Source organism: Anoplopoma fimbria, chromosome 5, assembly GCF_027596085.1.
Source record: "Anoplopoma fimbria isolate UVic2021 breed Golden Eagle Sablefish chromosome 5, Afim_UVic_2022, whole genome shotgun sequence".
Lineage (NCBI taxonomy): Eukaryota > Metazoa > Chordata > Actinopteri > Perciformes > Anoplopomatidae > Anoplopoma > Anoplopoma fimbria.
In genome coordinates this window covers 13377170-13390740 of record NC_072453.1, presented here as the reverse complement: position 1 = coordinate 13390740, position 13571 = coordinate 13377170, and the positions used below count along the sequence as shown (strand labels likewise).

The 13571-nt window shown below is 38.3% G+C and overlaps 2 protein-coding genes and 1 long non-coding RNA gene across 3 annotated transcripts; all 3 read left to right on the top strand.

The window, feature by feature from the left end:
• Positions 1–1381: 1381 nt before the first annotated feature.
• On the top strand, positions 1382–3881 carry LOC129091812 (FERM domain-containing protein 6-like; the record flags this gene model as incomplete). Its single annotated transcript, XM_054599508.1, has 8 exons — positions 1382–1584; positions 1854–1912; positions 2068–2302; positions 2374–2529; positions 3006–3071; positions 3187–3255; positions 3353–3527; positions 3736–3881. Coding segments are annotated over exons 1-8 (909 nt in total), but the record flags the coding sequence as incomplete, so codon positions are not given.
• A 21-nt stretch (positions 3882–3902) lies between these two features.
• Positions 3903–5540, top strand: LOC129091602 (uncharacterized). The gene is made up of 3 exons (XR_008531226.1): positions 3903–4358; positions 4825–4847; positions 4932–5540. It is a non-coding gene; the product is annotated as an uncharacterized LOC129091602 (long non-coding RNA).
• Positions 5541–5999: 459 nt separating this feature from the next.
• Positions 6000–13048, top strand: ghdc (GH3 domain containing). The gene is made up of 11 exons (XM_054599193.1): positions 6000–6170; positions 6910–7227; positions 8730–8926; positions 9024–9218; positions 9316–9435; positions 9972–10269; positions 11293–11482; positions 11948–12019; positions 12138–12271; positions 12407–12495; positions 12591–13048. Exons 1-11 carry the CDS (start codon positions 6104–6106, stop codon positions 12810–12812), a joined length of 1902 nt encoding a protein of 633 aa, XP_054455168.1. The 5' UTR covers positions 6000–6103; the 3' UTR covers positions 12813–13048.
• The last annotated feature ends 523 nt before the right edge of the window (positions 13049–13571 follow it).

The following is a 13571-nucleotide window of genomic DNA, read 5'->3' as shown; positions in this document are numbered from 1 at the left end:
TGAATCATCTCTGTATATTTAGACAGTTGTGATAGTGGTTTTTGAAGCCATATCTTAGTAATTCATTTCAAAGCAGTTACTCATACTATTCTTAACAAATACTCATCTTTGTCAACGATTTCTCTTAATGTCAGTATTTTAAAGAGTTTTTGAAGCGGCATGCAGGATGTATGTCAACTCCCCCATGCCTCAGCTTTTACTTCACACATTCTTGATTTTGTCCTCATATTATTCCTTATTCCTTGTATTCTTATTCCTTGTATTCTGTTTTTTTTTACGTCAGAATGTCGTAAGAATGGATAAGGCCAAAATGCAATTATCAATATAAGGAAGTGATGCTTTTCTGTGTTTATATATCAACAAGCATTATGTGTCAGGTTAGGGAGGAAGGCTGGCTGTCTTCAGTCAGCTCATGTGAGGACAAGAGGACGGTTTATGGAGGTCTGAGACCAACTGAAGCTTTTGTGACCATGAGGACGACGCAGAAACGAGTGTGCATCCTTCTACCAAACAAGCAGAACCTGGACTGTACTGTCAGGGTGCGTGGCTTTAATGTCCTTTTCGTGTCATATTTATCTTTTTTTATCTTTTTTTTTTATGTATCACTGGGAATTAGAAATATATATAGACCCCAGCTGTCATTGATGTGCCAGATTACACATGGGCTTTACTGAAATGTGATAATTTTAATATAATTGGGATACATTAAGTGTACTTCTTCAAACTGGAAAACGTTTGAAACTGCATTATTATGCATAAAATTATAATAAAACTAATTTAATCCCAAAATAATTTTACTCTGATTACAATATCAGTTTTTAACGATTAAGAATTAACGATGTTGCAATATCTTGTGAAAAGAAAATAATGCTACCAGTCGAATCCATCTTTATCTTCATTTACTGTGCATTTCGTCCCAAATGAATAGCAAGAAGGGAAAAGAACAGAAATTATTTAAGAGGCGCTGGGTTATTTACAAAATATGATATTTGTATTATTAACACTATATCAATAAAAAATGTTTAATGTCACAGTTATCATCAATATCATGACATCCTTACTATGGATGAGGTCTGACTGATTTTTAAGATAAAATTGTTCAACTTTTCAGTCGTAATACATTTATTTAAAAAATGCTGAAACCAAAAAAAAATTATACTTTTAACAGTGTGAACCCAAGGCTCACATGTACTTGTATGTACTTATTCTTGTTATGTGTGTTTTTTAGGTGAGAGCCAGAGGCCACGAGGTGTTGAACAGAGTGTTGAAGCAGCTCGGCGTCAGTGAACTCCAGGTCTTCGGTCTGGCTGTTTTGAGAGGTCGGTTAGTGTCTGTGTGGGAGTTCAAGAGTAAATGTTTTCAAATCATTTATCGAGGGAAATCCAGGGAGGCTGCTTAATGAAATTACAGGAGTCTGTGAAGCTTAAGATAACCATGAGCAAACAAACTGTACGCCATGCCGTGTTTTCTCTGAGTTAATTAAATGTGTGCATTTGTTCCTCAGATAATGAATACCTGTTTCTTGATTTGGAGCAAAAGCTGAGCAAATACTTTGGCAAAATATGGAACAGAGGATCCTTAATGGTGAGTTTAACCTTGCAGAATTTTTTTTAGAAGCTTTACCTATTGCATGTAGCAAAGTGCCTCAGTGAACTTAAAACCAGTGATAAAGCATATTCAATGTGCCTTATATCTAGGGAGATACTCTGTATAAACATATTTTTTCCTGTTACTGTTCAGGGAAATATCTATTATCTCAAACAAAATGTACATCAGGTCTTTGGATCAGGTCATTAGGATAATATGCAGATAAATGAGACTGTTGAAATATTTTAATATTTATTTATTTACAGGTCCCGTTTATCTTATTTCTGAGAGTGCAGTATTATGTCGAGAGTGGTCTGCTGATAATGTAAGTTGATGACCCATCAGCATCTTTTTATGAAGAAATGCATTAGTCTGTACATATATAAATTATGAATGTTCTCTCCACTGTTTAAACATCACATCTGTTTTCTATCAATATATATTGCTGACAATACAGAGTCAATGCTCTCATTGTTTAAGGAGCAGCAAAGTGCAGCAGCTCTACTACGCTGAGCTGAGGCAGAAGGTTCTGCATTCAGAGAGCCGCCATCAGGAAGCTCTGTTCTTCCAGCTGGCAGCTTCTGCTCTCCAGGCTGACGTCGGAGATCTGGAGCAGAGAGCAGAAGGGAACGATGAGGAGGAGGAGGAGGAGGAGGAGGGAGAAGAGAGAAGACACAGACATTACTTTCTTCCTGAAGATTACTTCCCTTCCTGGGTAAAAAAAAGTGTGAGCATTTGGACCTAACTTAAATGTTTGTGTGTGTGTAACATGAGTTATGTCTTTAGCTGATAAAGCGTCGTGGACGAGACTTCCTGCTCCAGAACTGCCCGGTGTTACACAGTGAGCTGAGAGGTTTGACACGTAGCCAAGCCCTCCTGCACTTTATAAAAGAGGCCGGCAACCTGCAGGATGGACCAGTCACCTTCTACAGGATGAAACAGGTCGGACTGCACAGAATTTACCACCAGAACATTACATTACATTACAGTCATTTAGCAGACGCTTTTATCCAAAGCGACTTACAATCAGTAGTATATTACATATCATTCACCCATTCACACACTGATGACAGGCTACCATGCAAGGTGCCACCATCAGACTCTAACTAACATTCATGCAACATCCAGTCCACACCGATGGCAAGCCTTCGGGAGCAACTTGGGGTTAAGTGTCTTGCCCAAGGACACATCGACTGCTGAAGCCGGGTATTGAACCACCGACCCTCTGATTGGAGAACTACCTTGCTCTCCACTACGCCACAGCCCACTGTTACTGTCTTGACATAGACCGTCAGAAAAACAGAAAGTTGTGAAGCTTCTTATGAGAGTGTTTAACTGAGGAAACATACTCTGTCCTGCAACATCGGCTGCTTTATGAGCTAATGTTTCACATATCAAACTTGTTATTCTATGTGCAGGAGAAAAAAGAGATGAGAAGTTCAATCCTTCTTGGTGTGACATTAAGAGGAGTCCAGCTTTATCAGGTGGGCCTCGTTGGGAGTTTATTTTTGCATATAAACATTAGTCGATGTAAATAAACTTTCTGGAACTTTCTTAATCAAATTATTCCTGAGTTTACATGTAGTTACTTTCCTTAAGGATTTGGAAGGGAAGCTGTGCCTCTTGTATGACTTTTCCTGGACCGACATTGACCGCCTCACTTTCCAGGTTGGTCCTAAAGACTACACACACAATGTTTTAACACAGACGTGCATGTTGCCACATCCTCTAGCCCTCTTCTTTTTTTTTTTTTTTTGCTCTCAAGGGCAGCAGGTTTGAAATCGCTGCGGTGGGCTCTCTGTGCCTCCCTAAGCTGGTGTATTACACTCCTTCAGCCTTCCACTCCAAACACGTCATGAGGCACCTTAGTGACAGTCACCGGCTCCACATCAACACCAGAGGAGTAGTCAGCTACATCCAACAGCTGGATGACATGCAGGGTCAGACATTTTAAAAGAAAATCCTTTTGATTTGTCATCACTATTTCATTTCTAACTTAATCTTGACGGGTTCCAGATTCTTCACAATGAATATCCCTTTTATCCAAGCTTTAAACAAACTAAAAATAATATTATGGGATTTTTAAACTGTTTTCTCATATATTCACAATCCAAAGGTGTATTTTTCTTTTTCCCGCTCTCTCTTCAGCCAGTCACTTCTACAAAGAGGCCTACATTTGTGACACAACACGCTTAGCACAGAGACTGCAGAGCAACAGCCTTACATCGTCCATGTCAAACTCTGTTGCAGTTGAAACAACCACGCCCTGGTCCAAAGAGAAGGAGGAGGAGGAGGAGGAGGAGGAGGAGGAGGAGGAGGAGGAGGAAGATAAAGTCACAGGTCAGGAGGGGAAAAAACATGTTCCAAAATGTTGCAGCTTTCCGTGGTCAAATAAATTTGTCAGCCGTCATCTTACTTCCTTTCCTGAATACTCTATTCCACTAAAGGTTTCACAATAAATGATAATGAAAATAAATATAAAAACTTAGAGTACAGGGAACAATTAGAGTTTTGCCAAATCCACCAGATTATGAACAAGCTAAAAGGGCAAATTAAGATTTGAATAGTTTCATTAACTGCTTTATTTCTGCTTGTTGCTTGAAATCATGAGGATGCATTGAACATCTCTGTGTTTATGTTTACTGTGGCAGAGTTGGAGCTTTGTGTGGACGAGCCAGTGGAGTTATTTGTCGACGACCCAGCCGAGGTGTCGTGGCTGGCTGAGCTGTCTGTCAATGGACCTGTGGGGTTACCCTCTTCTTATTGGGCAGGTTAGTCCAAAAACAGAACAAAATAGTATGTGTATTTATTGTCTGTGTCTGTGTAGTTGTATAGTATGTGTATTTATTGTCTGTGTCTGTGTAGTTGTATAGTATGTGTATTTATTGTCTGTGTAGTTGTATAGTATGTGTATTTATTGTCTGTGTAGTTGTATAGTATGTGTATTTATTGTCTGTGTAGTTGTATAGTATGTGTATTTATTGTCTGTGTAGTTGTATAGTATGTGTATTTATTGTCTGTGTAGTTGTATAGTATGTGTATTTATTGTCTGTGTAGTTGTATAGTATGTGTATTTATTGTCTGTCTGTGTAGTTGAGCTGCTGCAACACTTGAATTTCCCCCATGGGGATCAATAAAGGAATATAATAATAATAAAAACACAACTTAAATAAGCTTAATAATATGTCTATCATTTCATGTGCACTGTGTGAGTTTTCTGTGCTCTTTCATTTACAGCTGTCGCCGTGGAAATGAAACAGGTGAGCAGATCTGTCAAATCGGATTGAAAATTTCCAGCACAGCCGACATGAAAGGTGTCAGTCATTTCTCTGATCTTTGTGCAGGTTCTGCGGAGGAGAGCTGATGAAGGGGTTTCTGTGGACTAATGAACAGCCAGAGGCAAAAGGGATTTATTCCAAGCTCTGGACAAGATTCCTAATGTTACTGCTCTGATGCTCACATCATAGATTCTCTAGCTAATATATCAATTATGCTTGTAATTACTGTTTATCTCCAGGGCAACATAAACTCAGACAATTACCTTTTACTAACTGTATGTAAATGATAATTATATAATAATGATTACTAAAAACTTTTTTTGTATATTTTCAAGGTTAATACTTTTCTGCTTTCTTGAGGTTCAGATTATGTTCATGGGTTGAGATAAACCTAATTCAAAGAAACAAAATATGGGCTTCTTATTACAAAATGTTACTTATATACTTGACATTTCCCAAATTATGTTTTAAAGATTTATAATAAAGAATTGGTAAAATTGTTTGGGGGTAAAACTAAATAATATTATTTGTTAAACAATACCAATATGAAAAACAAAAAACTTACAGACGTCAAGCCTCAATCTGGTGTAATATGTACATTCCCAGAAATATTCTTTACAGAAACATTATTGTATATATAAAATATGTAAATAATGAATTAATATGAAATAAATATGGTTTTAAGCATGAAAGTCCTTTCTTGACATAGGAAACAATAGTGGGACCCGATCAGTTTTGTTTTTTCAAGATACAGTAACATACATGTATATACATGTATTTAAGAAAAAAAATTAGATGTAGGAGGAGAAAAAAATGTAGGAAAATATGTACAATCAGGTCATTTCAGTATTTGATGCTCTCTCTCTTGCAACCTGAAAGTTTTGGAATATAGCTGAATATCATTAAGAAAGTGGGTGAAATTATTTATTCTATGTTTTCATTTAATTTATATATTTGTGATTTGAAAACATGACATACAGCTAAATAAGATCCAACTTTTTATAAGTTTCCTGTATAAAAATATAATAATAATAATTGTTTGGGTCGGTCGGGATACGCGTCACACACACGTCCTACGTCACCCTGCGGTCAGCCAATCAGCGCTGCCGGCTGCGACCAAAACACGGAAGCGACTCAAGAGGCCAAGAAAGCAAAAGTTAAGGCTCTTCTGCATGTCATAAAAATGCAACATACAGGGTATTATTCACGTTAGAAAACAGCTAAAATCTGTGCTGTAGATGGCTTTCTCTTGGGTTCGCGTTGCGGGTTTGTCGTGTGTTGTCGCCATCATTGGGTTCATCCTGGGTAAGTTTATTATGATGAAGCTGAACATGTGCAATTATTATTATTATTCACAACCTGGTGGAAATAAGATAAGATAATCCTTTATTAGGAAATTTGCAGGCTTACAGCAGCATAGAGTAAAGTGCACACAAGAGACATAGTAAAAGAAAGACAAGATAAAAATAAAAATGAAAATAAATAAAAAAACAAGGCTTTTTATTTTATTTTTTAAAAGCAACATGTTTCTTTGTACACCTTTCCATAATTTTAAAATGATTTAAATATATTTAAAATAACATTTTTTAGCAAAAAGATTAAACATTCCCTAGTTTGCATTGTGATAAGATAAGATAAGATAATCCTTTATTAGTCTAAATTTGCAGGCTTACAGCAGCATAGAGTAAAGTGACACACAAGAGACATAAAAAAAAAGAAAGACAAGATAAAAAATGAAAAAAATGAAAAAAAAAAAAGTATTATAAATAAGCAATAAAAACAGTAGAAAAACAACAATAACTGAAATACAATATTTACAGACAGTACAATAAATAAAATACAAACTAAATTTAAAAAAAAATAGTGACTAGATTAAAAATAATCCACATAAATCAGATGTAACATTGTTTTATTAAAGTGTTTGGAGTAAACAGCTTAAATGGAAGAATAAACATATAGTTATATATAAAACATGACGGTGTAAAGTGGTGTAACAGCGCCTCCACCTGGCTCATTTGCCCCTCTTATGTTTCTTGTGTAACAGGGTCGTTTTCAGCAGAGATGCCCTCGTCTCTGCCCTCCGTCCTCGGCGGGACAGTCGGGGTGTGCTCCCTGGCCGGGATGGCGCTCATCTGGAGGGACATAAGCTCCAGGATGAAGGGTCAGAACCGGACTCTGGGAGGTCTGCTCGGCCAGTATGTGGCCGTGAAGGGTGTGGGCTGGCTGGGCAGGCGGCAGAGGAAGAAGCTGGAAGCCGATAGTCTCAACGTGAAACAGGTCCAGGAGAAGACTCTGCTGACTCGGCTGAGTAAAAACGCAGACACGTGTTATGGAAGAGAGTATGACTTCAGCTCCATTACAGGTAAGAGAAGAGTGCGTTTTTGTGAATGGACAGATTTGACTTGGTTTTGCAGCACAACAAACCCCTCTGACACTCATTTGTCCTCTGTGATGTAACCTTATGTATACTGTAAGTTTATATATAATCACAAAATGTCCTAAAAACCCAACTTTTATTTATGTTTGACCCAATTTCTAAATCCAAAACACATATATTTCTACTGTAAGGCAGACATGCACCACTTCATTGTGCAATAATAGTTAAATAATAGTTAAAATAGTTTTTTTCTGTCTGTAAATATAATATTTCAGTTATTGTTGATTTTCTACAGTTTTTTATTGCTTATTTATAATATTTGTTTATTTTTATTTTCATTTTTTACTTTTATCTTGTCTTTCTTCTACTATGTCTCTTGTGTGCACTTTACTCTACGCTGCTGTAAGCCTGCAAATTTCCCCGCTGCGGGACTAATAAAGGATTATCTCTTATCTTATCACAATGCAAACTAGGGAATGTTTAATCTTTTTGCTAAAAAATATTATTTTAAATATATTTAAATCATTTTAAAATTATGGAAAGGTGTACAAAGAAACATGTTGCTTTTAAAAAATAAAATAAAAAGCCTTGTTTGACCAACTCACTCAATGTAGGTCTCAATTTAAGTTTTCCAAACTTACTTAAATATGACATATGCAGCTTATCATATTAGCCAGCTCTCACTATAAAGAAGTAGTAATATAAGCCACATTTCAAGCTTTTTAAAAAGTCAAATTAAATGTTAAAATAGCCCAACGTCCTGTATGAAATCAGCTGGGAAATACTTATTATGGCAGGACAAGAAAGAAAACACTTGTAAGCTAAAGAAAATGCATCAAGATAAGATAAGATAAGATAAGATAATCCTTTATTAGTCCCGCAGTGGGGAAATTTGCAGGCTTACAGCAGCATAGAGTAAAGTGCACACAAGAGACATAGTAAAGAAAGACAAGATAAAAAAAAAAAAAAAAAAAAAAACCCAAGTATTATAAATAAGCAATAAAAAAAAAACAGTAGAAAAAACAACAATAACTGAAATATAATATTTACAGACCGAAAAAACTATTTTATAAACTGTAAATGGTAATATTCAAAATTGTGTTGGATTTCAAAATAGTAAGAGGGGAGTCAAAATATGTTACAACAACATGCTCTCAAATCTGTATAAATATATCATTTTGAAGAATATTCCACCAAAGATGCCAGGATGTGAGGGTGCACATCAGATCATGTGGAGTTACAGTTATAAGATTAAGCTGTGGGTCTTAACCCTATTAAGAAATGAGCAGGGTCATTATTTACCTTTGAACAGCATAATAAATAGCCTCAACTCAAAGGACCACTTACCGTCTCTACTGAGCTACAAACCACATCTCACTGTCTACACAAGTGAAATTAAGATTTCAAAATGATAAAGTTAAAAGGGTTGATAAAGGCAGTTTTCACTCTCAAACAGAAACCTTTTAAACTGCCCTGTGATTTTCCAGGCAGTGTTGACTTCCGGGCGCGTCATCCCATCACCACGTACGAGCACTACCGCGAGCTCATCAGACGCATCGCGGCGGGAGAGGAGAAGGTGATCATTGCTGAGAAACCGCTGATCCTGGCAATGACCTCTGGGACGTCTGGAGCCAGCGCCATGCTGCTCAGCACCAAGGACACCAACACAGAGTTCTTCCTGCAGGTGAAGCTTGATGATGAGGACGTGTTGGCCCAGCTGTAGCTTGTACTGTGATGTTGGGCAAATTAAACTGTAATATTTGTGTATGTGTTTCCACCAGGGAGTGACGGTGTGTTTGGATGCCATGGGAAGAGCCTTTCCTGCGACCGACAGCCTTCAGCGCACCACCAAGTTCTTCTACTCTCCTACTTTTCGCCAGTCTGAGGCCGGTATTCCCATCGGACCGAACTCCTCCACACCAGCCTCCTCACGCCACATGCTCAACCTCTACACCACCCCAGCAGCTGCCTTTGAGGTGATGAGTTTGTTGTTTATTTTATTGTTGTGCAAATTCAGTTTATTATTTTCCATTTTGAACAGTTTTTAAGGGATTGTGTTGCCCTCCCTTTCAGGTTCCCAGTGAGAAGGACACCCTCTACTTGCATCTCCTGTTTGCTCTCAAAGATCCCAGTGTGGGAACTCTGGAGTCCAACTTTGCTTCCACAGTCTTCTATGCTTTCAGTGCTTTACAGGTACAGAAAAGCTCATGTCATGATTTATTATACAGATAATAACTGCATGTCATGTATAAACACCCATCTTGTTACTTTTACTCCTTTTTCGCATCATGGGATTGTCTACTTTGTGATTAGAGACATAAAGCAGAAATAAAAGTGCTGTAAATAAGAATGAATCGGAAGGTGGAAAGTTCCATGAAAATCATTGAAATCATTTAAGAAATTATTTGTTTTTATATTTCCATAAATGCTTGGTTTTAACTAGAAATTAATTAATTAATTCCCCGAAAGTTGTCTTGTACTTAGGAGAGACAATTTTTAAATCGAACAGGCACTCTGTTTTTGGTTTGGTGGAAAAGTCCTTAAGTTCTGTCTTCTTCATGCATACTTGGTTTGAGTCCCACCGGAACATTTTCTAGGCAAGTGTGATGGCATTTTGAATCAGGTGCCGGGCTCCTGCTGCCCAAAAGAAAAGCTTAGGCAATTAGTTTGATGGAGAAAAGATTAGAAAAGTAATTTCCATCCCATCTCCTCTCCTCTCCGTCCCACAGGATCGCTGGCAGGAGCTTGTTGAAGACATTGAAAAGGGGAAGATTAGCAGCGCTCTGGCTCTGGAGACCAAAGTGAGGTCCAGCCTCGAGGCTCTGATGAAGCCGGACCCAGAGAGGGCCGCTCAGCTCCGGGCCCACTTCCAGGAAGGTTTCCGTGGGATCGCCAAGCGGCTGTGGCCTCACCTCCACCTGGTGCTGGCAGTAGACTCGGGCTCCAATCAGATCTACGGGGAAATGTTGAGGGAGAACTACTGCCAGGGAGTGCCTTTCTATTCGCCTTTCTACGCTGCTACTGAAGGTAGGCGCCTGAAACACACTGGTGGTCAAGTGGCCAAACGTCCTATTGTGTGTTAACTAAGCACATTGCCCATTCAAGCTTGGGGGGGGCACACGCCATAGCAGATTTTTGATACCTTGATTTTTTTTAAATTTTGTATTTTATTTAATATTTCAACTATTTTTTGAAAAGGTTTTTATAATCATGTTATATTATAAAAACATAATCTTCTAATTCTATCATAGTTTATACCTCACAAAGTCACACACCGCCTTTCACTATGGCTAGGGTCAGTTCTTCCAAAAGTTGAAGTATGATATCGGTTTGCAGTCACACGGTGCTCTATTAAGCGTCAATGCTGGAGGAAATATAGGCTACAGCTTAATGGTGTGTTGCTGAAGTGGTTCGTAGAGCATCAATCGCTTTGAGTGTTAAAATGAAACCACACCAGGGTTCGATTGACAGCTTTCAAATCAGTGCAAACAAACCAAACTATGCTGGCAAACAGACCTGAGTTGGTTTTTGAACCAAACAAAACAGGTTAGGTGTGAAAGCACCCTCATAGTGATAGGCTATTTTTCCTTTATGGAGACGTATGTTGATTTAACTGAAAGATTTGTTCCCTCTTTCATACGACTATTTCAGACCAGTCAAGGAATGATTTTAATGATGATCAGGCCGTTAAAGTTGCTGATCTGTACGTGAGAGTGTGTGTTGTGGCTTTATTATTTATATTCTCTAGATTAATTGGCATTGTGGAATACAGTCTTTTCATGTGAAGTTATGCCCCTCAAAATTCTAAGTTGCGTTTTACCCTATTAGGAAGTGGGAGATACAAAAACAGATAAAGTGACTTTTTAAAATAATCCCCCTAAAGTCTTTGTATGTCAAATTTCAAAAATGACCGTCACTTACTTTCTTTCTTTCTGGGGAAAAGACCGTCCAACATTTCCTCCCTCTAGTAGTTCCCCACCAGATTTTAGTCTTGCATGTCACCCCTGCATCTCCTGTTATAAGCATTATCTCTAATTAAATCCCCTGCAGGTCTGATAGGGGTGAACCTGTGGCCTCAGGAGCCAAACAGACGCTACATGCTGTGTCCTCGGTCAATGTTCTGCGAGTTCCTGCCAGAGAGCATCCTGGAGGAGGAGACGCCTCACACGCTGCTGATGGAGGAGGTGAAGGAGGGAGAAAACTACGAGCTCGTTATCACAAACGCTTCAGGACTCTTCAGGTCTGATTTTATTTGCAACCCAAAAAAATGATCTAATGATGAATGAAATGATAAGGACAGTGGGTGCTCTTGCAGGATTTGGCCTTTGAATATAGACAATTCTGTTTATTTCATTTTCATGCAGTAAATACCTGAAATATAGACCAACTTTAGGAAGAGTTACTATGCATTTGATTAACTGTCCTTTTGTAGAAGAATGAGCTAAAAAAAAATGAAAGATTATATTCAGTAATTGCTTTGTGTCATTGTTGTGATGTGGTTTCATTCGACTGCACTCTGCACTGAAGATAGAATGAGCAACATCTCAAGTATAATAATGCTGTGTAATCTCTAGATTCATGCTCAGAATCCTTGAGACAATCCGACATGCAGTTAAAATTGAAAGATGCTGAGAACTACAATCTAAGGTTTAACCCCAGGTATTTCACAAACTAAAAATTACCGCTGTTCATTGCTGCGTTACAGATATCGTGTCGGAGACATCGTGAAAGTAGTTGGATTCCACAACCAGTGTCCCATTGTTGAGTTCCAGTACAGGTACATTTTGTCACTGTGCACATTTGTTCATATCTCTTGCTGCATGTGATGTATTAAATGTCCGCCCATGTTGATTTTGTTTGAGTAAACGACACAGCAACATATGTTCTTTTGTCAGACGGGGTCAGATGTTGAGCATTCGAGGGGAGAAAGTGTCGGAGGCGTTGTTCCTTAATGCTCTGAAGAAAGCGGTTGCTCTCTGGCCGGGAGCTCAGCTGGTTGACTACTGCTGCGCTGAGAGCGGCATCATGGGTAAGACATCTGGCTTAAACCCCTTTTGTTTATAGCAGAATTTGGGATCTGACTTCTGTGTGTGTGTGTGGGAAGTCTTCTAAGTGGTTGGACAGGTTCAGTTTGCACTCAAATGACCTTTCGTTGGTGTTGTAGGAGATTCGATAGGCGGCTCAGATCCTCATTACCAGGTCTTTATAGAGCTGAAAGGTGTGAGAAACCTCACAGAGGAGCAACGATACAGGGTAAGACAAACTTAGCATACCTAGTTATTTTTCTTTGTTATGAAATTGATCTTTATCATCTTCCTCTGAGTGGCATCTCCTCTCTCTCCGTCCAGTTGGACAGCTGTCTCCAGCAGGAGTCTGCTGTCTACAAGTCCTTTCGTATCAAAGGCAGCATCGGACCAATGAGGGTGCAGCTGGTGGCCGACGGTGCATTCAAGGAACTCCGCACAAACATGATGACCTTCTTGAACACCTCGCCCAACACCTTCAAAATGCACAGAGTGTTGCGCAAGAAAGAATTTGCTGACTTCCTCCTCGGTAAAACCGTTTCCTGAAACCTCCCGTTGTTGTGGAGACAGAGACAAAGAATGTGGACTCTGTGGTGAGCGCTGACTGAATTAAATGTCTACAGTTTGTCAATCTTCTGCTCAAGAATGAGATGATTTATTGTGCCTTGGAACTCTATACCACAAAAGAAATGCTCATTTGACAGATTCATTTTCTTGACCACATCTATAATTTTATTAAAGTGTTTTATTAAACTGTTGACGTAGTTCTGTTTTATGAAATGTTTGAGGACCTTCAATAAGAACTGCTTCATAAAATAATCCTTGTACCTTATCTTAGTGTTTGGTTGCCGATCATTACTGGGGTTAATCATAAGTAAAAGTGTTTTACTTACATTTTAATGGTTTTGAAGGCAGCTGAAAGAAACCAAAATAGTGTGTAGAAAAAAAATCTCCTCACTAAAAGTGCTTAAGCATGTTCAATGTTAGCATTGATACACATATGATCTTTTCAGTTGATACGATCTGGTGTTGTGGAATGTTGCGGCACGAGCACATTCATGTTGTCCCATAAGTGTTGTCACCTGTGAAGATGGAATCAACATTTGGCAAGTGTTATATCTATAAATATATTCCTCTTTTATGCCTAAATCATGGAGTGTGGCTGAAATGCAACAGAGAAAAGCAACCTACAGTTGACTCTCTTATTTATAGACTATATATATATATATATATATATATATATATATATATACTGTACATATTTATAATGTTTGTGCTCCGTTTAGCAAAATCTGGACACAAAAG

What these genes read in the sequence shown, in the direction of transcription:
- ghdc (XM_054599193.1), top strand. Translation starts at nt 6,104, where the DNA reads ATGGCTTTCTCTTGGGTTCGCGTTGCGGGTTTGTCGTGTGTTGTCGCC. An exon ending in CCCCAGCAGCTGCCTTTGAG is followed by an intron (nt 9,219 to 9,315) that starts GTGATGAGTTTG and finishes CCTCCCTTTCAG; the next exon opens with GTTCCCAGTGAGAAGGACAC. An exon ending in CAGAGGAGCAACGATACAGG is followed by an intron (nt 12,496 to 12,590) that starts GTAAGACAAACT and finishes CTCTCCGTCCAG; the next exon opens with TTGGACAGCTGTCTCCAGCA.